General features: G+C 53.5%; 1 protein-coding gene across 3 annotated transcripts in view; it reads right to left on the bottom strand.

Annotated features, from left to right (window-relative positions):
* PTPN12 (protein tyrosine phosphatase non-receptor type 12) overlaps positions 1 to 24,288 on the bottom strand; it is a 592,849-nt gene that overhangs the window by 287,088 nt on the left and 281,473 nt on the right. For all 3 annotated transcript variants that reach the window (XM_086967364.1, XM_086967365.1, XM_086967366.1), the window contains one exon: positions 20,889 to 21,031. In XM_086967364.1, the coding sequence (XP_086823490.1) occupies positions 20,889 to 21,031 (143 nt within the window). The remainder of the gene's footprint in view (positions 1 to 20,888; positions 21,032 to 24,288) is intronic.

Genomic DNA, 24,288 nt, shown 5'->3' with positions numbered 1-24,288 from the left:
TGTCGAAGAAAAGAGTGCGTATACCACTCGCAGGCGGGCTGGGTATAATAATGCATAGGGGAGCTTAAGATCGTGCAGGCGTGCCTTGGCCGCCGTAAATGACTGCCTCTGTTGCTGGACGAGCCTGGTGTAATCTGGAAAGATCAGGATCTTTTGGTTATCACACATGAGGGGTTCCTTCGCCCGCACCTGTCGCAGAATAGTGTCCCGATCCTGGTAATTCAATAGTTTGGCTTTCACTGGCCAGGGTCGCGATCCCACAGGCGGCTTTTGTATGAGAGCTCTATGCGCTTGCTCTATTACGAAGCATCTGAAGAGGAAGTCCGGCAGGAGCCAACTCTCCAGCCACTGGGTCAAGAAGCTCTCCATGTTGCCCTTCTCGCAGCCCTCCGGGAACCCTACAATTCTCGTGTTGTTCCGCCGGGCCTGCCCTTCTGCATCTTCTGCTCGGAGTGCTAGGCCTTTCTGGATCCCATCCATCCTAGCTACCTTCTGCTTCAAGATCACCACATCATCTTCCACACCCAATATCCTAGTTTCGGCCTCTGTGATGCGGTCCACAGCATTTCTCAGGTCCTGGCGCAGCAGTGCGACATCCGCCGCGCAGCTCCTATCTTCGCATCCAACATATCTCTGGATTGGGTTATCGCCGCTATAAGTGCTGCATTGTCCTGCCCCGGGCCCTGTTGGCCCCCGGTGGCCCCAGCGCTGCCACTCGGCCCCGTGAGTTTGTCTATGGGACCCTGCTTCGAGGTTCCTCCACCACTCCCGCCTCTAGTCATAATGGATCGTGGCTGGGGCGCTAGCCTTGAGACCCTCTGCCAGAGCCCTGGGATGTCTTCTCCAGTTCCGCCGGGAGAAAGTAACTGTTGAGATCTTTCCACGTCTTGTACCCGATATGCCGGATTGTCTCACGAGGGCCGATCAGGGGCAGGTGGGCTGCCGTCACCAGGGTCCACTCAATGTCGCTCCCCTGCACACCTCAGTTCTTGGCCCCTTGCAACCTCCACGGGCAGTACCATCTAAATCCCCATCCAGATCTCTGTGTAGGCCACGGCATCTCCTCAGGCCCAATGCATGCGGCGTCCCCCACTCCCGGCCTTGTGTACTGCTGCAGCCACTCCCGGAGGCCGATCCACCCCCGACTTCTTCTCGAAGATGTTGTGGTATGGGGGACGTCCCTTCAGATGGCACACTACTCCCGCTCCCAGGCCGCACCTTCGGTCGCACGACCCTGCCGCAGACAATCTCCACACCGACGGTCCGTTCAGGAGCCCAGTCCCTTACTTTAACTGTCCGTCCTCAGTGGTAAAGTCCCAGGGCCCCTTTTAACTGTCCCCAGTACGGCCACCGAGCATCTCTGGGCCTTTCACCAACAATATCTTTCCATTAGGGCCAATGTGCTCCAGTATAACCACTGTCGCTTTCGATCATGGGCCAGGCGTATCCCAGTAGCTTCTTTGGAGGCCGACAGTCGCCCCGATCACCAGCCAAGGGCGCCCACTTCCCGGGCTTCCCCACCAGTATCGCCAAAATTTAGACCCGGCATCACGTGGGTCACTAGGCCTCGCGTCCCGGAGGCCCTTGCAGCCCTGTCACGTTATGGGGACTCAAGCGTTCCACAGGCATCCGCTGCTGGCGCTAGGTGTCTGTAGGGCCCCTGCAAACTGCCAGGGGAGATCGGGGCACTACCGCACCCCCGGGCCCCACTCCTATGTATGCTACAGCCTGCGGCGCTCCTGGCTCGGTGAGCGCCAAACTCGAGGCCCCGGCTGCGCGGCACCCGACTAGGCCGCAAGCTGTCTCTCTCCGCCATTAAGTGTCCGGGAACCCCAGCACTGGGGAAACGCCACCGGAGCGTGTCTAGTCGGTTCTGTGAGCTAGACCGCTGTTTTGGGCAGCAGCAAGGACCGAGGAGACAGGATATTTTGACGGATGAATTACGGGCAGGACGGAGCTCTTCTAGGCAGCGTCCTCCATGTTAGCCTGCTAAGCCACGCCCCCGCCTCTCCCTCTTTTGAAGAATGCCGAGGTGGAAAAAAGGTGGACAAAGTGATGGTCTGCCCAATGTGGAAGGGCGTGACAAACTTTGGCAAGAAAGAATGACAGGTCCTTAAAATCACCTTGTCCGGATGAACAGAAAGGAAAGGAGGTTTAGAAGAAAGAGCCTGGAGTTCATTCACTCTTCTGGCAGAGGTGATAGCTACCAGGAAAGTCGCCTTTAGAGTAAGAAGACTTAAAGGACAGTTATGAAGGGGCTCAAAGGGAGAGCACATCAGATAGGTCAAGACAAGATTTAAGACCCATTGTGGCATTATGAAAGGCACAGGAGGAAACGATTGTTTAATACCTTTCAGGAAACGGTTAACAGGGGACTTAAAGAGAGAAGGCTGATCTGGAAGCCTTAAGAAAGGCAGAGATGGCCGAAAGATAACCTTTGATAGTGCTCAGAGCAGAGACCTGCTGGGCCAAGGATAGTAGTAACTGAAGGATCTCAAAAAGAGGCGCAGAAATGGAGAAAGTCTTTGCTGTGCACCATGCCACAAATTAGTTCCATCTACAGGCGTATACCGTTTTAGTGGAGGGACGCCTAGCTGCCAGAATGACAATCAACAGTAGGAAATCCTGAGGTCTAGAAAAGTACTAGGAAAGTGTGGAAAATCACTACTGGCTGCTTTATCAAAATGAAAGGTAGAAATGTGAAACAAATAAATACGCCCAACATTACTATCATTGAGCAATTCCCTTTTCAGGACAAAATCCCACTCACCAAAGGTGACATGCTTCATCAGTTGGGATTCTCCTCCCAGAGGAAAAACCTAGTTCCTCTGGGGGCTAAAGCCCCCACTGTGAGAGGGAAGAGCTCAGGAAAGTTTTAAGTATGGTATTGGATGTTCTAAACCCACAAATGAAGAGCTAATAGTATGAGTGAGGGCGCAGCGCAAACAAAATTTTTTAAGTTAAAACTAGCTCAAGGACGTCAAAAAACCTTTATTAGAAGACGCTCTTTGCCAGGATTAAAATAGCAGTGCACCAGCGGTCTAAATTACAAACCGCAATGGCGAAGTAAGACTAACGGGCCAGAATGACATCACAGACTTCGGGAGGAAGATCGAAAGCAGTCAACTCTCGCCGCTCAATCTATACGCGTGGAGGTGGAGGCTGGACAGGTTTGGGTGGAGGACCGTTACCTGCTGCTGCGGCAGAAGATCCTCCCGAAGAGGCAGTAAGATCTGGGATTGATCGCCATGCTAAGTAGCTCTGGATACCAGTAACTTCGTGCCCAATCCAGAGCCACAAGGATGACTTGGGCCGGGTCGTGCCAAATCTTCTTCAGCAGTCTAGGCAGAAGTGGTATAGGCGGAAAGGCGTACAACAGACTGCAGCGCCACTCGCAACTAAATTGTGCGTTTTCTTCAGTGGCGAATAGATCTAACCAAGGCTCTCCCCACTGCAGAAAGAGACCATGCGCCACGTCAGAGTTCAGACGCCATTCGTGATCCATCAAGCACCAGTAGCTGAGTTTGTCCGCCCTGGTGTTCAGAGAACCTGCCAGGTGTTGAACCACCAGGGCTAATGCTTTGATGTTCCAGCCATGTCCAGAGGCGCAGAGCCTCCTGACATAGGGTCCACGACCCCACCCCGCCCATGTACCAATACCACATGGCGGCGGTGTTGTCTGAAGACCTGGATTACACTTCCCCGGACACAGGGAAGGAATGCCTTCAGTGCAAGTCGGATCGCCTGAAGCTCCAAAAGATTGATTTGGAGACGGAACTCCGCCGGAGACCAGAGGCCTCTGATCTCCGCCGTCTCCAAGTGGTCGCCCAATCCGAGGAGGGACGCATCCGTCACCACTGTGTGCTACAGTTGGGGAAGGGAGAGGGATCTGCCACTGACCCAATCGCGATTTGTGAGCCACCATTGCAATTGTCGTGCAGCGCCCTCAGATCTGGACATGATCGGACAAGTTGAACAAGTTACTTACCTTCGGTAACGATATATCTGTAAGAAACATTAGTTAGTGTTAGATTCCTTACCTTAGAATATCCCCAGGCGTCAGTCTGGATCCGGAAACTTTTGCGTAGCAGTACCCCTGCGCGTCGGTAGGCGTCGTCTGCAGGTGTCCCCTGCGGCTCCGCGTCCGTCGTCGGCGTCGTGCGCCGTGATGACGTCGCTGGAGTATATAGACGCCGCCTCCGCGCGCTGACGTCAGTTCTTTGTACACAGCTTTTCCGCGCCAGGAGACGCAGAGCCATGAGAGAACCAACACTGGTGCCATGTAAAACTAGGGCCCTGAAAGGGATGTCCTTAACCCTAGGTATCAGTTCGCAGAACGGGGAGGATGGGTGGGTTCGGTAAGGAATCTAACACTAACTAATGTTTCTTACAGATATATCGTTACCGAAGGTAAGTAACTTGTTCATCTGAAAGAAACAGGTTAGTATTAGATTCCTTACCTTAGAATAGATACCCCAGCAATACCAACCCCGGTGGTGGGTCTGCGAACCAATACATTCCTACACCAGAAAGTCCTGGAGGACAGAACGGCCAAAGAAGCCATCCCTCCGGACTTGACTGTCCAGGCAGTAGTGCCTCGCAAAAGTGTGCAGCGAGGCCCACGTAGCCGCCTGGCAAATGTCCTGCAAAGGGACTCCCCGGCCCAAGGCAGTAGTAGCCGCCGTGGCCCGAGTGGAATGGGCCCTCAGCCCAACAGGAGGCTCCTTCCGAGCCAAAGAGTACCACGCTTTGATGCAGAGAACGACCCATCGAGAGATGGTCCGTTTATGGACCGCCCGTCCCTTCTTCGCACCCACGTAGCCAACAAACAGTTGGTCATCCACCCGGAACTGGCGTGTGCGATCCATATAAAATGAAAGCGCACGTTTTGGGTCCAGACGATGGAGCCGCTCTTCATCCTTTGAAGGATTCGGAGGCGGGAAGAAGGAAGGGAGGGTGATGGACTGCCCGATGTGAAAGGCCGAAACAACCTTGGGCAGGAAAGAAGGTCTAGTCCTCAGAACCACCTTGTCAGGATGAATGGACAAGAAAGGAGGTTTGACAGAAAGAGCCTGGAGCTCACTCACCCTCCTGGCAGAGGTGATGGCGACCAGGAAAGCCGTCTTCAAGGTCAGGAGACGGAGAGGGCAAGAATGAAGGGGCTCAAAGGGAGCACACATCAGAAAGGTCAGAACCAGGTTAAAATCCCACTGAGGCATCACAAACGGAACAGGTGGAAACATGTGAGTGATGCCCTTCAAGAATCGAGTTACAATTGGGGATTTGAACAAAGAAGGCTGATCAGGAAGCCTTAGAAAGGCTGAAAGGGCAGAAAGGTAGCCCTTGATAGTGCCCAGAGCAGAGCCCCGCTGGGCAAGAAAGAGAAGAAACAGAAGAACCTCGGAAAGAGGGGCAGAGAGTGGATCCACAGCCTTTGCTGTGCACCATGCCACAAATCTGTTCCACCGGCAGGCGTGTACCGACTTAGTGGAGGGACGCCTGGCTGCCAGAATTACATCACAGACTTCAGGAGGCAAGTCAAATGGCCTCAACTGCGGCCGCTCAATCTCCAAGCATGGAGGTGGAGACTGGACAGGTTCGGGTGGAGAACCGTCCCCTGCTGCTGCGACAGAAGGTCCTCCTGAAGGGGCAGGCGGATTGGGGGACCGACTGACATGCTGAGTAGCTCGGGATACCAGTACCTTCGAGCCCAGTCCGGGGCCACAAGGATGACTTGGGCCCGGTCGCGCCTGATCTTCTTCAGCACTCTGGGCAGAAGTGGTATAGGCGGAAAGGCGTATAACAGACCGCAACTCCACTCGCGCCGAAAGGCGTCGCCGTGCGAGTGCCGTCTTGGAAACTCCAACGCGCAGAACTGATGACATTGCGCGTTCTCTTCTGTGGCGAATAGATCTAACCAAGGCTCTCCCCATCGCAGAAAGAGACCTTGCGCCACGTCCGAGTTCAGACGCCATTCGTGATCCATCGAGCACCGACGGCTGAGTTCGTCCGCCCTGGCGTTCAGGGAACCTGCCAGGTGTTGAACCGTCAGAGTCACGCCCTGACGTTCCAGCCATTGCCAGAGGCGCAGAGCCTCCTGGCAAAGGGTCCACGACCCCACTCCGCCCTGTTTGTTGCAGTACCACATGGCGGTGGTGTTGTCGGTGAACACCTGCACCACACTCCCGTTGACAAAGGGGAGGAATGCCTTCAGTGCCAGACGAATCGCCCGCAGCTCCAACAGGTTGATATGGAGCCGGGACTCCGCCGGAGACCAGATGCCTCTGATCTCTGCCTCTCCCAAGTGGCCACCCCAGCCCTGGAGGGACGCGTCCGTCACGACAACGTGCTCCGGTTGGGGAAGGGAGAGGGATCTGCCTCTGACCCAATCGCGGTCCGTAAGCCACCACTGCAGTTGTCTCGCAGCGCCCTCCGAGATCAAGACGTGGTCGGACAAGTTGCCCTGATGCTGGGCCCACTGAAACTTCAGGTCCCACTGCAGAGCCCGCATCCGCCACCGGGCGTGATGCACCAGAAGGATGCAGGAAGCCATCAGTCCCAGCAGCCGCAGCGTCAACCTGACCGAAACCCAGGATAGCGGCTGAAAGATGGGAATCAAAGCCTGAATATCCCGGACCCGCCGTTCCGGAGGATAAACCCGAAACTGCGCCGAGTCCAGAACTGCTCCGATGAAAAGGAGCTTTTGAGAGGGACACAGGTGTGATTTCGGCACATTGATGGAGAACCCCAGGTCGTGCAAGAGGTCTGCCGTCATCTGAAGGTGGTGGACGACTGTCTGGGGCGAGCCCGCCTTCAACAACCAGTCGTCTAGGTAGGGGAAGACTGAAACCCCCAACCTGCGCAGATGGGCTGCGACCACCGCCATCACCTTTGTGAACACCCGTGGGGCGCTTGTAAGGCCGAAGGGAAGCACGATAAACTGAAAGTGCTCCTGACCTACCGTGAACCGCAGGTAACGCCGGTGGGCCGGCAGGACGGGGATGTGAAAATAGGCATCCTGCAAGTCCAACGCTACCATCCAGTCTTGTGGGTCTAGAGCAGCCAAGACCTGAGCTAACGTCAACATCTTGAACTTCTCCTTCCGGAGGAAGCCGTTGACGTTCCTTAGATGCAAGATAGGACGTAGGCCCCCCTTGTCCTTCTTGGGTACCAGAAAGTAGTGGGAATAGCAACCACGCCCTACTTCTGGCCCAGGAACGCGCTCGATGGCCCCCTTGGCCAAGAGGGCCGTAACTTCCTCCTGCAGAAGTGTCAAGTGGTCCCCCGACACACGGTGGTTCTGCGGTGGCATGGCTGGAGGAGGGGTCTCGAAGGGGAGGGAGTAGTCCCTTCGGACGATTTGCAGCACCCACCTGTCCGAAGTGATCGTGCGCCAGTGAGCGTGGTGATGGCGAACCCTGCCACCCACTGGCGTCACATGGGGCCGAAAGCACGGACTAGGTGGATTTTGAGGCAGATGCTGCGGGGGGAGGTGTGGTCTGACCACGCCGTTGTCCCCGACCGCCACCACAGCGGTTTCCACGGCCGCCACAGCGTTGAAAGGATTGTTGCGGCGCGTGGCTGGCAGCACGTGTGGGGGCGCCCCTTCCTTGGCCATGAAAGGGGCGAAACGAACCCGGTTGCTGACGCTGGGTCGAGAGACCCAAGGACTTGGCCGTGACCCTGGAGTCCTTGAAGCGTTCCAGCGCGTGGTCCGCCTTGTCACCGAACAGGTGACAGCCATCGAACGGCATGTCCATCAATGTATTCTGGACATCTGCCGAAAAGTTGGCGGATCTCAGCCAGGCGTGGCGACGAATCGCCACCGTCGTGGACATCGCCCTGCCCAGCGAGTCGGTCGTATCAAGACCACACCTAATCGAATACTTAGCTGCATCTCGGCCCTCAGCCACAGCCTGACCGAGTTTTGCCCGCACCTCCATGGGGCATTCTGGCAGCAGTTCCGCGACCGTATCCCACACAGAGTGGGTGTAGCGGCCCAAGAGGCAAGCGGTGTTGCAAGACCGCAGGCCAAAACTAATGGACGAGAAGACCTTCTTGCCAAACTGGTCATACCTCTTGGATTCCCGGTCGGGCGGGGCCGACGGGAATGCGGACTGGGAGGTCGAGGCCTGGATCACCAGACTCTCAGGAGTGGGGTGGGTTGACAGGAACTTGGGGTCGTCCGGACAAGGACGGTGGCGCCTGGCCACGTTCCGATCAACAGGCGCACCTGAAGCGGGCCTGGACCACGTGCCCAACAGAACGTCTGACAAGGCTTCATTAAACGGCAGCAGTGGCTCCTGTGGGCATGACTGCGGTTTGAAGACCTCAGTGAGGATGTTAGGCCTCACGGCTGCGACGGGGAGCTCAAGGTGTAAGGCCTTGGCAGCCCTCATCAGCACCACTGAATATACAGCTCCCTCCACCGATGCCACGGAAGGAGGAGAGACCAAACCAGGGTTAGGAGAGTCGTCCAGACCACTGGCATCCCCCAAGTCACCTGTCCAGTCTGGGTCATACTGGCACTCGCGTGACAGAGGATCCTCGGACCCCTCCCAACCTTCACCGAACTCTTCATCCTCTCCGTATTCGGAGTCAACGATGTAGACCGGCTCCTCGGGGTTCATGGGCCCCACCGGCGCCGAGCCCGGCGTCGAGCGACGCCGGTCCGACTCCGCGTCCGGCGTCGGGGAAGGTAAGGTGACGGCGCCGCCCGGAGCCGGCGTCGGAGCCCCGTTGCCGGCCGGAGCCGGCACCGGAGAACCGGCGCCGCGCGGGGACGGCGTCGGGGGTAACCCCGATGGTAACGGCGCCGAAGAGGCCGGAGGACCAGCCGGCGCCGATCCCGAAGGCCCTTGCGGCGCCGGGGTCGGAGCCGTCGGCGGCGCCGGGGCCGGAGCACCCGACGGCGCTGAGGCAGGGACACCCGAACCGCTAGGGCCCCCAGACGGTGGCACTGGGCCCGAAGGCGCCGTAGGCCCCGTCGGAGAACCGAGCGCCCTCATGGCCATGAGGAACGCCTCGACCTCCTCAGGCGTCGCGCCGTGCCGTGCCCAGGGACCGGAGGGTATGAGGCAGGCCGCGCCGGCGACTCTCGCGGAGCCGCGGGGTTGGGGTCACCCGAGCCCCCGGCCGCATCGCGCGAGCGTCGGGGGGGAGTCGGGGGTACGATGACGACGCCCCGACTTCTTGTGCTTCTTACCTGATGAGCCCGACGAGTGGTGTCGACTTCCGGAACGCTCGACGCGGCTCCGCGACCGCTCCCTCGAACGCTCTCTCGACCTCCGGCCGGACCGGGACCGCTCCCGGTCCCGACGTGGGGCCGACACCCTGAGCTCCAGTAGCTTGCGGGACCGCTCCCGACTAGCCTTGTTGGTGAGGGCCCGGCAGTCGACGCAGGAGTCCACGTCGTGGTCGGGGCCCAGACACCGGAGACAGAGGCGGTGATGGTCCGTGACCGACATCGTGCGTTCACAGTCATCACAGTGCTTGAACCCAGGCATCCTATCAGGCACAAAGAGTGAAATAACAATTCGAAAAACTTGGTCAAAAGACCGGAGTACCGCCCTTCGGATCTGCTCTTACTGGCGCGGAAAAAAGAAGAACAAAGAACTGACGTCAGCGCGCGGAGGCGGCGTCTATATACTCCAGCGACGTCATCACGGCGCACGACGCCGACGACGGACGCGGAGCCGCAGGGGACGCCTGCAGACGACGCCTACCGACGCGCAGAGGTACTGCTACGCAAAAGTTTCCGGATCCAGACTGACGCCTGGGGATATTCTAAGGTAAGGAATCTAACACTAACGTGTTTCTTTGAGATGCACTGATGCTGTGCCCACTGAAACTTCAGGTCCCACTACAGGGCCCGCATTTGCCACCTGACATGTTGCACTAGCAGATGCAGGAGGCCATCAGGCCCAGGAGCCTGAAGGTCATCCTGACAAACCCGGGATAGATGCTGAAAGATCAGAATAATAGCCTGAATATCCCGGACTCGCTGCTCGTGGGGGGGATACACCCGAAACTGCGTCGAATCCAGAACCACTCAGATGAAGGGGAGCTTCTGAGAGGGACTCTGGTGAGACTTCAGCACGTTGATTGAGAACCCCAGCAAATGCAGGAGGTCGGCTGTAGTCTGAAGGTGGGTGACGACTGCCTGGGGTGAGCCTGCCTTCAACAACCAGTCGTTGAGGTAGGGGAAGACTGACACCCGTGACCTGCGTAGATGAGCTGCGATCACCACCATCACTTTTGTGAACACCCGAGGGCGCTGGTAAGGCCGAAGAGGAGCACGGCAAACTGAAAATGCTCCAGGCCTACCGTGAACAGCAGGTAAGGCAGGTGGGCCGGCAGGACAGGAATGTGAAAATATGCGTCCTACAAGTCCAACGCTACCATCCAGTCACCAGGGTAGAGTCCAGCCAGGACATGAGCCAGAGTCAACATCTTGAACTTCTCCTTCCGGAGGAAGTGATTGACGTTCCTGAGGTCCCCTTTCTCCTTCTTGGGGACCAGAAAGTAGTCGGAACAACAACCACGTCCTACTTCTGGCCCAGCAACAAGCTCAATGGCCCCCTTGGCCAAGCGGGCCATGACTTCCTGTTGGAGAAGCGCAAAGGAATCCCCCGACATGCAGTGGAACTGAGGTAGCATGGCTGGGGGGGCAGTCTCGAAGGGGAGGGAGTAGCCCCTTCGGATGATTTGCAGCACCCAACTGTCCGAAGTGACAGAGTGCCAGTGGGGGCGGTGATGTTGAATCCTGCCACCCACTGGCACCCCAAAGCTTGGACTAGGAAGGCTTTGAGGCAGATGCTGCAGGAGCGGAGGTGGACTGACACGCACACTGGCCCCCTGTGCCGCCACGGTAGCCACCACGCCTGCGGCCGCGCTGAGATTGGTTCTGTGCAGGCTTCTGGCTGAAGAAACGTGTAGGGGTGCCCCTTCCATGGCCATGAAAGGTAGGCATGGCATGTGGTGGAGAGACCCCAGGACTTGGCCGTAGCCCGAGAAACCTTTAAACGTGCCAGCGCACTGTGTCTTATCGTCAAACAGGCGAGTACCATCAAAAGGCATGTCCATGAGGAAACTCTGGACATCCCCTGAAAACCCTGTGGACTGCAGCCAGGCATGGCGACAAGGCCACCGCCGTGAAGATGGCTCTCCCCAAAGAGTCGGCGGTGTCCAGCCCACACCGAATGGCGGGCTTCGCGGCATCCTTCCGCTTCCCAACAGCTTGGGAAAGTACAGCCCGAACATCCTCTGGGCACTGGGGCAGAGTTTGCGCCACCGTGTCCCACACAGCGTGAGAGTAGCAGCCCAAGAGGCATGCAGTGTTGACTGATCGCAGCCCCAGGGTGGCAGAGGAAAACTACTTTTTGCCAAACTGCTGCAGCTTTTTCGATTCCTTATCCAGCAGAGCGGTAGGGAATGCACTTTGGGAAGTGGAGGCCTGAATGACTAGCATCTCCGGGGTCGGATGATTTGTTAAAAAGGCAGGGTCACCCGGTGCTGTGCGGTAACGCCTGGCCATGTTTTTTTTAGCCACATGAACCCCTGTGGCTGGTCTAGACCAGGTGCCCATCAAAACATCCGTCCAGGCCTCATTGAACGGAAGCAGGGGTTCCATAGAACTTTCCGCCGGCTGAAACACTTCAGTAAGGAGGTTCGTCTTGACGGTAACAGTAGACAGATCCAGGTAAAGAGCCTCAGCTGCTCTATGGAGCACCACAGTGTATGTTGCGCCTTCCTCCATGACAGCCAGAGGAGACACAAACCCTGGCTCAGAGGAGAGGTCAAGGCCACCTGCAACCTCAGAGTCCTCCGCCCACTCATGTTTGTACTCGCACTCCTGTGCAAGAGGGTCCTCCGACCCCTCCCAGTCATCCCCTTCCTCCACAGCCCGAGGCACAGGCTGCAGCGGCGGGGGAGGCACAGGAGAAAACAAATGCTCCAACGGCGCCGGGAACGGCCTGGTCGGCACCGATCCCGCTCCATGTCCCAATTAGGGTCCCGAGCCGGAGCAAAATTGCCCGGAAACTCGGGCAAGGGTGAGGTGGGATGAACGGAACCCATTGAGCGCCGGCAACGGGGATACAGGGGGCACCGGGACCGGAGCAGCCAGCGGAGGATCTTGCAGCAACGGAGCCAGTGGCAAGCAAGGTCCCTAAATAGGGACAGCGGGCCCAAAGGCATGCCGGTGGAAGCCCTAGGCCTAAGAAGGCGGTCGATGGCGGCAAAAAACTCTTGCACCTGGGCGGGAGTTGCCGACTGACCCGGATAGGTCGGGTATTCTGCGGGACTCTCAGGCTCCAACAGAGCCGTGGGGGAAGGACCCCTTGCCCCCTCGTCCGCATCCGGAGACCGACCGGGGAACGTCGGAAAGGGTACACGTCTCTTCAACTTTTTCTTGTGACGTCTCTTACCTGATTCTGAGGGTGAAGACTTTGACCCAGAGGGGCGATGATGGTGGCTCTGCGGTCGGTCCCTCAAGCGACTCCTGGACCTCGAACAGCGTGGAGACGACTGACGGGTCTCATTCAGTTTTCGGGACCGCTCCTGCAAAGCCTTCGGAGCTATGGCCAGACAGTCGGAACATGACCGGGAGTAATGATCGCACTCCAGACAGTAGAGACAGGCGCCATTGGGGTCGGCCACCGACCTCATACGGCGTCAGGCCCCGCAGAATTTAAACCCAGGCATCCCTACTAGGCACCAGGAGTCAAAGACTCAAAAGAAGTAGAGACAAAAGTCTCAAAAAAGTTAGTCAAAAAATGACTAGGGTACGTGCTCTAACGGGATCTGCGCTTGCTAGCGGGGAAAAAGAAAGAACCGACGGCAGCGTGCATGGGTGGAGCTTAAGTAGTCTCTGATGTCATCTCGGCGCATACGACTCAGCGACGGATGCAAAGCCGCACGACGCCACCTACCGGCGCGCAGGGGTACTGCGGACGAAAAAGTTTACGGATCCTGTCTGACACCTAGGGATATTCTAAGGTAAGGAATCAATCCCTAAAGTGTCTCTTTCAGATATTTAAAATGCCAATAGCTAAAAGTTTTGTAAATGCGAAACATATAGCATTGCATTTACATGAGTGTGAGCTATTGGCATTGTAAATGGTAATGTCTTTTATTAGGTTATTGTTCATTTAACAACATTAATATAATGAATTTCCAATGCAAATAGCAAACTCATGTAAATGCGATAATGTTTTTTTTCCAAGATGGTGACAGCTAATCCCAGCTAGTGAGAGAGAGAGAGAGAGTAGCAGGTAGAAGTCAAGATATTGCCAATGCAGAGACTAAATGTGCAGTATGGACATTCAGACCAAGGCTGAATTTAAGTTTGTATAATGTATATGCACGTCCACTGTCAGCACATAAGCTGTAGACTCGGCATCTTCCAGAACAATCTGTATCCCCACCAACTGTATGTGCCTCGTTGTCACAATGTGTGACAATTCCAGAAGTTCCAGTTTCTTTCCACCAGTTCTTAAAACTACCAGTTTTCACTCGCACAGCCAAACGTCCTCTGTGACAGCTGTCAAATTGTTTTACAACTTGCAGCCTGCTCTTTTCATGGTGGTTTACACCAATCCAGTCTTCCACCCAACCGCCCTGTCTGTACTGCAACCCTCATTGCAGCGCTCAGACAAAATGCCTTTTTTTACGTTTAAAAAAACACAAAACATAAAAAAGGCATAGTCATTTATAATGCAAATAGCTCAAAATCTCCTGTGCACCACAGTTAAATCAGAGGCTTTTCTTGACACCTCTATTTTCGGCAGCCATCTCCACTCCTATCTCCAAGCAGTCCTGTGCCCTATTCGAGGCCGAAGGCCAATGTGATCCAGGTGAGCAGTAAGTAGAGTGTTTTAAGGGGACTGAAGTGGTTTTAACCGGTAGTACATTTTTAAGTGGCACCAGCTTGACTCTTTGCAATTCAAATTCGAAACCTGATTGAGGGCATCGGAGGTTCCCATTGGCCACTTACATTTAACGTACTTTTTGTTGCACGTTGATATCAACAGAAACTTTAAAGAAATAATAGATGGCAAGTAATCAGACCCTTTCATGCATATACCTTGTTATAGACATGCTTAAATACCATGGCATAAAATCTCAGAAATGCGTGGTCAGCCACAGTGGAGAGGCCACGATTCTTAAGGCAAATTCCTTGGTGTGAGTTGGATATGACATTTATGGATTTCCACTCCACCACAGGTGCCTGCATGACTAATTAAGGGACCTTTTGCAAGCCACCTTGGACTAGCTCTCCGCTGACAAATTAGTCCTCGCCCAAGAGATAAGTAGTTTAATTAAACTTTGACAAAAGGAAAACTAGCAGCTTTTTGTTTTATGCCATTGCAGAACGTAACTCCGTAAATGGCCTTAAAAGACTCTGTTTGGGTTTCCCTATGTTGCCCGTCAGGGGAGCCGTAACCTGTTAGTTTGACTGTTCATACTGGAGCAGGTCCAAGATTGATTTACATCTAGTTTCTCCATCTGGAGTGCACGGTGCGTAAAGAAAACACAGGAAACAGTGGACTGGAATGCGATCTAAACGATTTTTCAGTGGCTAGGAATTTTTCGAACCCAGTAAGTGATGCGGATATGACCGATGTTACTGCAAGGTATAAAGGACAGTCTCCTCTCCCAGACTGTGCCCTTTGTGTCCACAGGCCACCTCGCCGATGCACAGGAGCTTTGGCCTGTGAGCCAGCGTTCCCACCCCACAGTAACCGCACGCCCTGCACACCACAGTGGGACGAGCTCCTACGTCACAGCGGGCCTACGGTGCTTAATGGTAGAGTTGCAAAGGTGGTAGCTAGCAGGCGGGCGTACTGCCAACCCTTGCAGTGTAGTAGGTGGGGAGGGGCAATGCTTCAGAGGGCCCCAATCAGTCTAGGGTCGCCAGTGCATATCTATGAGATCTCGGAGACTTGGGTGGAGGTGGGGGGGGCATCGGAGGGGACTGCTTAAATTTTAAGGGGTGGGCACATCATTTTGCATTACCCTGCTACAGGGCAGCGCTACCATCATAAGCAAGTAGAACGTTGTGTTGGGGGCCCCCAGCTGTGAGAAAAGTCAACGCATTGTAGTGACAGTGGGGGTCCCAAAAGGAATGAACAAGTCCTGGTAAGTAAGGAGGGTGTGCTCGTGAAGAGCCTCGTGTGCAGATTGTTCAGAGGCCACCATATGAGGTGCAGCGGCCACCATAAATTGTTAATTGACCAAAACCCCAAACACACACCACTTTTCTCACAGCCGGAGGCCTGCAGATATTCATCTGAGGCGGTAGATAATAGAAAGTATGAACTGCTAATAAATAAGTGGAAACAAATTCCTTTGAGTCGTGTATTTTTAACAGATCAAAAGATTATTTCACCGCGGGGGCGTGGCTTGTCCGGCAGCGATGGCGGCAGCGTTCTAGGTTCGCTCCAGCCAGCCCCATAATCATCCTGGCATTTATCCTTACCGGAGCCCGATTTTTCGACCAGCTGCCCTCCGGGGTCCCACCGATGTCCGTGAGTGACCCCCGGTTGTCTGTTGGGGCTGCAGGGGCGCTGCACGACTATCTGCGGCGGAGGCGGGGCCTGGTGCTCGCCCGGGCGGCTGAAACCGGGACCTGAGGTGTCACGCCCTGCCGAGGAAGAGATCATCGCGCCGGCGGCTGCGTGTTGGTGCCCGAGGGGCGCGGAGCTATTCCGGCCACCCCCTGGGGACTCTGACTGCAGGAACGCGAGGGGGTTGGCGGTTTCGCCGCGACTCCCACGGTGTACCAGACTGCCTGCATTGGCCGTGTGGGGTCGAGGAGGCTCCGATGAAGTGCGGGATTCCTTGGACAAACCGTTGTCCGACGATGAGATTGGCACGGCCCTGGGTGAGCTGAACCATGGTAAGGCGCTGGGTCCAAATGGCTTCCCCGCCGAATTTCTTCGCCGGTTTTATGTGCAGCTGGGTCCGCGACTCCGACCGGTGATGGAGGAGGCGCGCAGGGGGGGGTGCTCCCACCTGACTGGCGGCCTGTCGAGGGCGTGGTCTTTTTGAAGCCGGGCAGACCCCCTGAAAGCCACGCGTCCTACCGCCCGATATCGTTACTGAATACTGAGGCTAAGGTCCTGGCCAAGGTTCTGGCTAATAGGCTCAAACCATACATAGCTGACCTGGTCCACCCTGATCAGGCCGGTTTCATGCATCGCAGGGCCACCTGCCACAATATCAGACGCGCTCATGTCGCGATCTCCGCTTGGAAGAGGCTGGGGGAGCAGGCGGCGCTCTTTTTGGCCGATATGGATCGCGCCTTTGATTCTTCGAGCTGGGTGTACTTATTTGCCCTGCTGCGATGTCTTAATCTTGGCCCCTGCTTCTTGGCATATGTTCAGCTGTTGTACACTGATCTTACGGCCTCCGTGCGAGTCGGAGGTGCGGTTTCTCGTTCTTTTTCAGTTCGGAGGGGAACACAGCAGGGTTGCCCCCTATCCCCCCATTTATTCGCGCTCGCCATGGAGCCCCTCGCGGCATGGGTGCGCATCGATGCCCAACTTAAAGGTCAGCGGATCTGGTGGATAAAATAGAGCTCTACACTGATGTTTTGTTTTTTCTTACAGATTTGGATCGCTCGGGCCGCGGCTACTGCGTATTTTGCAGATTTTTGGCGAAACCTCCGGTTTATGTATGAACCCGCTAAGTCGACGCTGTGGATGCTCGGGGGGTCAGGGACGGGTCGGGGCTTGGGCATCGGACCTCCAGAAGGCGTCGGGCGGTATGAAGTATCTGGGGTTGTATTTATCAGAGGATGCTGCAGTTTCCCGTGAGCGTAACCTCACCCCGGATTGGACTCGTGCGAGCGAGGGTATCAAGGGGTGGTCCCGTTTGCCATTGTCAATCTATGGCAGATAGGCCATTTTCAAGATGGTTGTGCTTCCCTGCCTTGTGTACCAACTACAAAATCACCCTCATCAGATCCTGCCCAGCTGGTTCCGACAAGTCAACTCGGTACTGAGTGGCTTTATGTGGGGGGGGGGGGGGGGGGGGGGGACATGCTTCCGCTCCACATATACTGGCGGCCTGGCCACATCGGAAGTGCTCTCGTATTATCAGGCGGCCCACCTGCTGGTCTTGAACGACTGGTGGTATAATGACCAGGGGGACCCGGCCTATGCGGTGGAGCGATTCCTCACGGGTTCGGCGTCGATCCACACGCTGCTGTTTTCGGCAGCGCTCCGGCGGTGTCAAGTGGTTTTTTGCGTTTGGCGGAAAGTGCTGCGTAGACTGGGGTAGTGGAATGTGGTCACTCAGGAAACCCCCCTCTGGTCCAATGGTCGTCTGCCCCAGTTAGCTGCGCTATTGGGTTTCCGGGGCTGGGATGCTATAGGCATCTCAACGTTGGACAATGTGATGACAGGATGTACCCTTAAATCCTTCCAGGACTTGCAAAATGACTTTGAGATGCCCTAATCTGGATTTTTCAAATACCTACAGTTTCGGCATGCCATGACGCCCTACTTAGCCGACCCTGAGCAGCTCCCTGACTTTAGTCCACTGGAGGCTAAATAGTTTATGGGGGAACAACCTGATCAGAAACTCTCCCGTATCTATCAGACCCTGGTGCACCACTGCTCCTCCGATCTACACAAACTCAAGGCTGCGTCGGAGGAGGATCGCGGGGATTTGTAGGAAGAGGACTGGAATGAGGCTCTGGCAAGTCAACGGATAGCAGCAACTTCCACCCGCTTGCGCTTTATCCAATTTAAATACCTGCACCGCTCATACTTTACTAGACAGCACTTATGGAGGGCGGGTATGGTGGGGTCCCCTGATTGTCTCCGCTGTGGCTCGGACATGGGCACACTCCTTCATACTGTGTGGGGATGTTCTGCATTACAGAGGTTTTGGGAGGGAGTCTTTTGATGCCTGTCTGAGGTGCTGGCCTGGGTGCTTCCACGGGACCCCAGGTTGGCGTTGCTGAATGTAGGGAGGGGATAGGGGGCAATAGGTACAAACTACATTTGCTGCTTTTGGGCCTCGTCCTGGCTAAGAGGGACATTGCCAGGGCCTGGAAGGCGCCGCATGCCCCGCCCCTAGCCGCATGGAAAAGCGGTATGGACTTTTACATGGGACTTGAGCAACCTATATTTTTGGCCAGAGGGTGCCCAGGCAAACATTTTAAAATCTGGAAGAGATGGGCTGAGTACTGAGGGCTGGACTTGGACCACCGTCTGATGCGACGACTCTCCCGTCACCTTGACTTTGGGACATTTGGTGATGCTGTGACCTGTCTTGTACTGACTTTGCACGTTTTCTATACTCGTATTTCTCATTTCTCTGTTAACAGCAGCGCACTTGGGGGTGGGGGGGGGGGGGGGGGTAGTTTGTTCTGTAAATGTCTGCAGATGATATGCTTACTCTATTGATGTTGGCAGAAGACTCCGGTGCTCGGGGCTCTGCATTTTATGTGTGATCAGACAAATTAAAATCGGTTAAAAAAATGTTTTTAAAAAAGATTTTGCTAGAGCAAACGCAACACACACCAAGTTCAAATTGTTTAGCCATTTAAAACGCCTCAAAGGAGAACAGGAGGGAGGGGGTGGTAAAGAAGCCATGGACAACGGGAAGGAGGGCGGGGTGGTAAAGAAGGCACCAAAGAATGTCCGGTTTGCAGTACATACAGTATGCCACCCTTTTGGCCCTCCTCCCAAGTACCTAACGTTCCCCTTAGAATCACAACATCCTCACCTGAAAAGGCCAATGAAGAAGGACTTAGAAGAATGCAGCTTCGCAACTGCTTCGGCTAAGAGCCAAAACAACTCTCTCTTTAGCGGAGGTATCCATGGCTGTTTCTGTAGACCACCAAAGAGCAAGGATGACAAACACTGAGCTGATTGAGTCACTTCCGCCTCACACTGACAGGACAGGCACCTTTTTCCGAAATGCTTCTGCGCAGAACAAACTCATTTGCACAAGTTACCGTTCTCTCCTGTCATGTGACGGTCAGATCAGAGTATGCATGCGCTCAACAGAATATACGAAAGTGTAGCAGAACGCTCAATTTACTGCCTGGTGGAAGAAATGTTGCACATTTTTAAAGCTTTGCTTATCACCACAGTTCTGTTAAATACACAAACATAACAATAGAAGGGAACTGCTGCTGCCTATTTTGCAAAAAAAATCATCCGGAGTACCTTTCCTTCACAATAATAATAACGAGACAAAAACAAACTGCTGCATTGTCCCGCTGTGCTTTGAAAGTGAAAGTTGCAAAAACAACAGTTGATGGACAGAATACAGAACAATGTCATACATTCCCCCCCATTACAGAGATCTGGGCCTAAATCCATCGGTTCGGGCTGGACTGTTCCCTTGAGGCACAGGGTCAAGTCTGATTTGCATATGGCCATGTCTGAACTGGGGTGGTGTGCAAAAAAACGATTGATTTAGGCCCAGATCTCTGTACTGGGGTGAATGTATAACATTGTTCTGCATTCGGTCCATCAACTGTTGTTTTTGCATTTGTCACCCCGAAGTGGGAATGGGTATGCTCAGACGTGAGTCCTGTGCTCTCCACGCCACTGGGGTCAAGCTATCCTGGCTGAAGACGGCTGATAGCCAGAAACCGGTCCTAGGATGCTTGATTCCGGTCCAGGGAAGACATGGCTTGGCAGTTCGGGCTGGACTGTTCCTGTGAGGAACAGGGTCAAGGCTGATTTGCATATGGTCATGTCTGAACTGGGGTGGTGTGGTGTGCAAAAAAACAATGGATTTAGGCCTAGATCTCTGTACTGGGGTGAATGTATGACATTGTTCTGCATTCTGTCCATCAACTGTTGTTTTTGCATTTGAAAGTGAAAGTGGGCATGCGCGCCGAATGTAAGAGCATTGGCTTGTGTGCTTCACGGATGTCGTGAACGTTTTTCTTATCTCCTTGTTAAATAAACAAACAGATAAGAAAAGTCTTCACGACCGCCGTGTAGCAGGCTATCCAGTCCGGACCAAAAGGAGGCACCCTAGAAACCTTATTTCCAATTGCAGCCCACCGTTTAGCATAAACTGACACAAGCCAATGTGAATAAGGGGAGGGGCTTCAAGCCCTTTTCTCAAAGTACTCATCTGCAAAAATTCTCGCTGAGCGAGCTGTGCAGGTGCGCAGCAACCTTAGGAGAGACCTTAAAAATACCTCCTGGGCAGAACAGCAGATCAAATCACCAAGTTCCACTCTACTTATGTTGTTATACATCACCAAGAGCTGTAGTATTAAGACTAGACGGCTGAAGCGGATGAGCTCCTCGGTATGTAACAAGGGTAACGACAATAGCTTGTTAAATTGACGGACTAAAAACTGGAAGCTTAACTAAGACTATTGGGATTTAGCACCAGACTAAAACCAAAATGTTCTTCATACCAAGAAAAAAGCCGGATCTGGTGGCTCAGAGGACTAATGCGACCACTGCAGGGGCCTGTGTTCGACATCATGGTCACAGGTTCAAATCCTGGCCGGTCAACTCAGCCTTTCATCCATCTGAGGTCAATAAAATGAGTACCATTGAGTTGGGTAACAATAAACATCTGTTATTCAGCGCCAAGATGCCTTCGGGTGAACGTGCGCTTTACAAATACATGTGTTATGTTAATAACATATGTGAAAAAACTGCTCACAAATATGTTCCCAAACCCATTCGCATTACACAGCATGTGTGTGTCTGTACTCACAAATGTTTAGGGTACTAACAAATTGCATAGCGTTATCCATTTCACAAAAGATTCAGACAATTTCTTTTTTTTACACAAGGGAGAAAATACCACAACGTAATTTTCAAACAAAAAACACATAATTCATACACTTGTTTGAAAATTTAAAAAACGAATTTGAAACGTTTTAAGTGTACCTGCAATGTATGCAAATTGGTACGTCTTCATGGGATTGGTAATCTCTCATTAAACCAATCATGTCCAATATAGAATCAAACGAGGACGGCACATCGTGGTCTGGCCAGTTAACATAGTGGAATTGGTGAATTCTACGGGAATCCTGATGGAGATGAATAGAAACATATTGATTTATCGATGGCAGGAGAAAAATTAATAAACTTTCTTTAGTACAAGAACTACCCAAGGCACAAAGAAATTCTGCCGGTACTGTTTAATATTTTTGATACAACTATCAAAATTAATACAATAAAATAATTGTTCTACTTATTCAATCTGGATGCACAATATGCCACAACAAGTGTGTGTGCGTGTGGGTGCGTGTGTGTGTGTTTTGATATCAAACACCCAAAAAGTGATGGGTGGAATGCTTGCAAATAGTCTTACTGGCAATCGCTTGGGCTAGCATTTCAAACTATTATCTTTTTATCCACTATGCCACCTCAGATCAGACCCATCCATACACAAATCAGCCTTGCTTGTGCTCCAATAAGAACAGTACAGCTGGAACTGCCAGGCCCTCTCTGAAACGGAACACCAACAGCCCAAGACCAGTTTCGGTTTGGATGGGACTCTTCTGTCAGGTGCTTTGCTCCTCGACCCAAAGCATTGGCAAAGTCAACAGGTTTTGCCTATTCGAGTCATATTGGCATTGTCAATGTTTCTTTAAAGATGTTGAACAGCAGCATAGGCTGCTGTGCTACATGACTCAAAATAAATATAAACACAAGCATTTACAATGCAATAGGTCTCGCAGCATTAAAGTTTGAGTTATTGGCATTGTGTATGACAATGCGTTGCATAACATTTTTAGCAAACTTTGAATCGGTGAGCAGTGACCCTGTGTGCAAGAGTATGCTGTTCTTGAAAGCAGTGTGGTAGAGAGTGCAGGAATTTGGGTGACGTGAGCAATGTGGGAGTGAGTGTAACTCGACAAAATGTGTTTAATTGCATACCAGTGAGATATGGAAAGCTCTGATGATGCACCTCAGACACGGGCTCACAGTTATTATTCACACAGCTCTGATGATGCAGCTCAAGCACGGTCTCACAGCTGTTATTATTCACACAGCTCTGATGATGCAACTCACGCACGGGGCTGAAGCAGTTATTATTCACCTCAGGCACGGGGCTGACAGTTATTATTCACACAGCTCTGATGATGCACCTCAGGCACGGGGCTCACAGCTGGTATTATTCACACAGCTCTGATGATGCACTTCACGCACAGGGCAGACGCCTCCTGAAAGTGCCTGTATTTCTGAGCCTCCCTTGAAACTCGAAAGAGGCAAATAAGTGATGCACCTCACGCACGGGCTCAAGGCTGTTATTATTCACACGGCTCCGATGATGCACCTCACGCACGGGCTCACGGCTGTTATTATTCACACAGCTCTGATGATGCACTCACGTATGGGGCTGACGCAGTTATTATTCACACAGCTCGGATGATGCACCTCACGCACAGGCTCACAGCTGTTATTATTCACACAGCTCTGATGATGCAGCTCACGTACGGGGCTGACGCAGTTATTATTTACACAGCTCTGATGATGCACCTCACGCAAGGGGCTGACGCAGTTATTATTCACACAGCTCTGATGATTCACCTCATGCACGGGCTCACAGATGTTATTATTCACACAGCTCTGATGATGCACCTCACGTACGGGGCTGACGCAATTATTATTCACAGCTCTGATGATGCACCTCACGCACAGGCTCACAGCTGTTATTATTCACACAGCTCTGATGATGCACCTCACGCACGGGGCTGGCGCAGTTATTATTTACACAGTTCTGATGATGCACCTCACGCACGGGGCTGAAGCCTCCTGAAAGTGCCTGTATTTCTGAGCCTCCCTTGAAAGTCGAAAGAGAGGCAAATAAAGCATTTGCTAATGAGAATATGAAGGAAAGGTTTGCGCTCTAATCGCAGCCACAGGAAATGAACAAAAACGCAAAGCCAACTCATCTGGGCATTTAGGGACTGATGGTTCTGCAAGAGGGTCCGGCTTAGAGATTCATAAACATAAAAGAGATCTAGCACAATGAGATGATAAATGTCACTAATCTGTAATGTTCTTAACAACTTTTACTTTGGCAAACAATTTAATTCTATACCAAGATGTGAAACAACTGATTTATTTATGTCCAACAATCCCAGGTCTTCCACAAATGCTGGGCAGTGGCCAGACAACTCTCTATATTGCAATACAAACTATCAGGGAGACAGTCCATGGACTCCTTAGCACTATGCCCTTTGCACCGGAGTGTGAGAGGTATGAGGGGGGGGAGGGGGGGGGGGGCTACTTGTGGGTACAGGTCTCTCTCTCTTTCTCTCTCTTGGGTGCTAGACTGCCCACTGCAAGATGGCCGCTATGCCGGTTGGCAATAGAATATCAGCAAAATATTATGCAATTTGCGCTGAAGCGGACTGTTAGAAGGGGCGATCCCAGAGACCAGGTTATGTCTACGCGACTCCTCCGTGACCCGCCTCTCCCACCAATAATGCAGAGCCTTACGAGAGATCTCCGCCGGGGAAGACCTCAAATATTGAATCGTACACACGAGGACCACACCACACTTATGAACAGACACCACACCGTGGGTTTTCGATATCAACTTCTTTATAATCACGTAAAAGAATTAGCACTCTTATATACAACGATCGAGGGATCGCAAAAGTCTCAAGGCTTCAAGGAGGGGGTAGCGGGACAGTCTCAGTCTCATAGGCCAGTACGTAGCGTACCCTGCGCACAGCTCTCTATCCTCAAGCCGGGGGGTTACGAAAGATGGTAGCCGCACTGGTGATCCTACTCACTGGAGGATGACTCAACTCGTGTTGGTAGCGTCGATAGTCCAGCCGGACTAGAGGACTCCGAGCCGCGATGAAGTCAGCAGGGCTTGATCTGGAGTGTAGTTCGTGAGGAGCCGCGACCATGTCAGCAGGGCTCAAGAGGTTCGGTGTCGATCTTCAGCGTTCAAGCTTGAGCCGCGACGAGGTCAGCAGGGCTCCGATGTTTCAGTTCCGGGAATGAGCCGCGACAGCGTCAACAGGGCTCGAAGAGTTACGAGGTTCAGTTCAGCCGCGATCAGATCAGCAGGGCTTCCTTGTCCAAGATACAACTGCCCGCTAGTTCAGGGGCGGGCCTTGATATAGTCCAGAGGCCTTTTGATGTCCGGACCCTCGCAGGCGGAGGTCCGAGGCTTTCGGGGCGGCCCGGCGGTTGGTCCTTTGATCCCTTTGAGGATGCGTCCGGGAATTCCCAGATGCCCAGCAGGTCTGGAGCCAGCACTCGGGGAGGCCACAGGTGCAATCGAAACTGGCCCCCAGGGGAGGACCAGAGGTGTGACAGA

The sequence above is a fragment of the Lissotriton vulgaris genome, chromosome 1_1 (genome assembly GCF_964263255.1).
Source record: "Lissotriton vulgaris chromosome 1_1, aLisVul1.2, whole genome shotgun sequence".
Classification (NCBI taxonomy): Eukaryota; Metazoa; Chordata; class Amphibia; order Caudata; family Salamandridae; genus Lissotriton; species Lissotriton vulgaris.
The sequence above is the reverse complement of the archived record's forward strand: the minus strand, read 5'-3'. Positions and strand labels throughout refer to the sequence as shown.